At 37.9% G+C, this 1,010-nt stretch overlaps 1 protein-coding gene across 1 annotated transcript; it reads right to left on the minus strand.

Moving 5' to 3' along the window:
* Positions 1-298: 298 nt before the first annotated feature.
* LOC132030416 (14 kDa proline-rich protein DC2.15-like) lies at positions 299-1,010 on the minus strand. Its single transcript, XM_059420039.1, has one exon. It carries the CDS (start codon positions 935-937, stop codon positions 479-481), a length of 459 nt encoding a protein of 152 aa, XP_059276022.1. The 5' UTR covers positions 938-1,010; the 3' UTR covers positions 299-478.

Consider the following 1,010-nt stretch of genomic DNA (forward strand, 5'->3'; position numbering starts at 1 on the left):
TCCTACTTCCATCACGAAAGTCGTTTTTCCTCATTTTTAAAGAACTTATTTTCTTAGAGAAAATATTTTCCACAGCATTCTGATCATCCAAACACACCCTATAAGTTGAACAGATTGAATTATATATGATCAATTGTTTAGCAAATTAACTTGTTCATCTTTGACCTAAGTAAACGGAGAAGAGATCATGATCTACCCATTAATTTTGAACCCGTTTAAGGCTTTAAGCAACTCAAGTAAAGCTCAATCCACCCATTTAAAAATCATTTGTAAATCTATTCCGATTGAAGAGCAAATGTAATCATAACTTATCAGTAGATATCAAATTTATTACAAATAGGAAATGGATACACGGATGGAAAACAAGGCAAACGAGCCTATACTTTCTAACCAATTAGAATAAAATAAATTCCCTGACAAATAAGCATCAAAAACACACAAAATACCAAACATACTGAATAATGAAAGAACCAATGGCTTATACGCATTGGAAATTCTTTGGGGCATACTTTCCACAGTTGTTGAGCAACAAGCTGAGTGAAAGTGGAACATTTAGGTTAATTCCCAACACATTGGCTTTAATGGCAGTGCAAAGGCAAACAGCAGCATCAAGATCAGCAAGTCCTTGAATTAGAGAGCAGCATGGTGTTTTAGCTGGGCTACTTCCAATAACAAGGTGCACTAAGTCATTCAACAAATTGGCACACACTTTTAGCTTTAGTGTGTCCTTCGGGCACTTACTCTTTGATGATGGGGTTGATGGGGTGGAGGGGGTAGATGGTGTAGAGGGGGTAGATGGTGTAGAGGGGGTAGGGGTAGGGTGGGGTTTGTGGTGTGGGGGTGGTGGGCATGGGACATAAGTGGAACTAACCATAGTGAAGAAGAGTATGTTCAATGTGAGAACAAGAGCAATTGAGGATGCACCAAACTTAGCCATTTTTCAGAGTTAATTAGTACTCTCAGTTATTGAATGTGGCTAATTAGTGAAAATGTTGTTTACTTGGTGTTTG

The sequence above is a fragment of the Lycium ferocissimum genome, chromosome 9 (genome assembly GCF_029784015.1).
Source record: "Lycium ferocissimum isolate CSIRO_LF1 chromosome 9, AGI_CSIRO_Lferr_CH_V1, whole genome shotgun sequence".
Classification (NCBI taxonomy): domain Eukaryota; kingdom Viridiplantae; phylum Streptophyta; class Magnoliopsida; order Solanales; family Solanaceae; genus Lycium; species Lycium ferocissimum.

Coding starts and splice junctions, on each gene's coding strand:
- LOC132030416 (XM_059420039.1), bottom strand. CDS start 937: ATGGCTAAGTTTGGTGCATCCTCAATTGCTCTTGTTCTCACATTGAAC.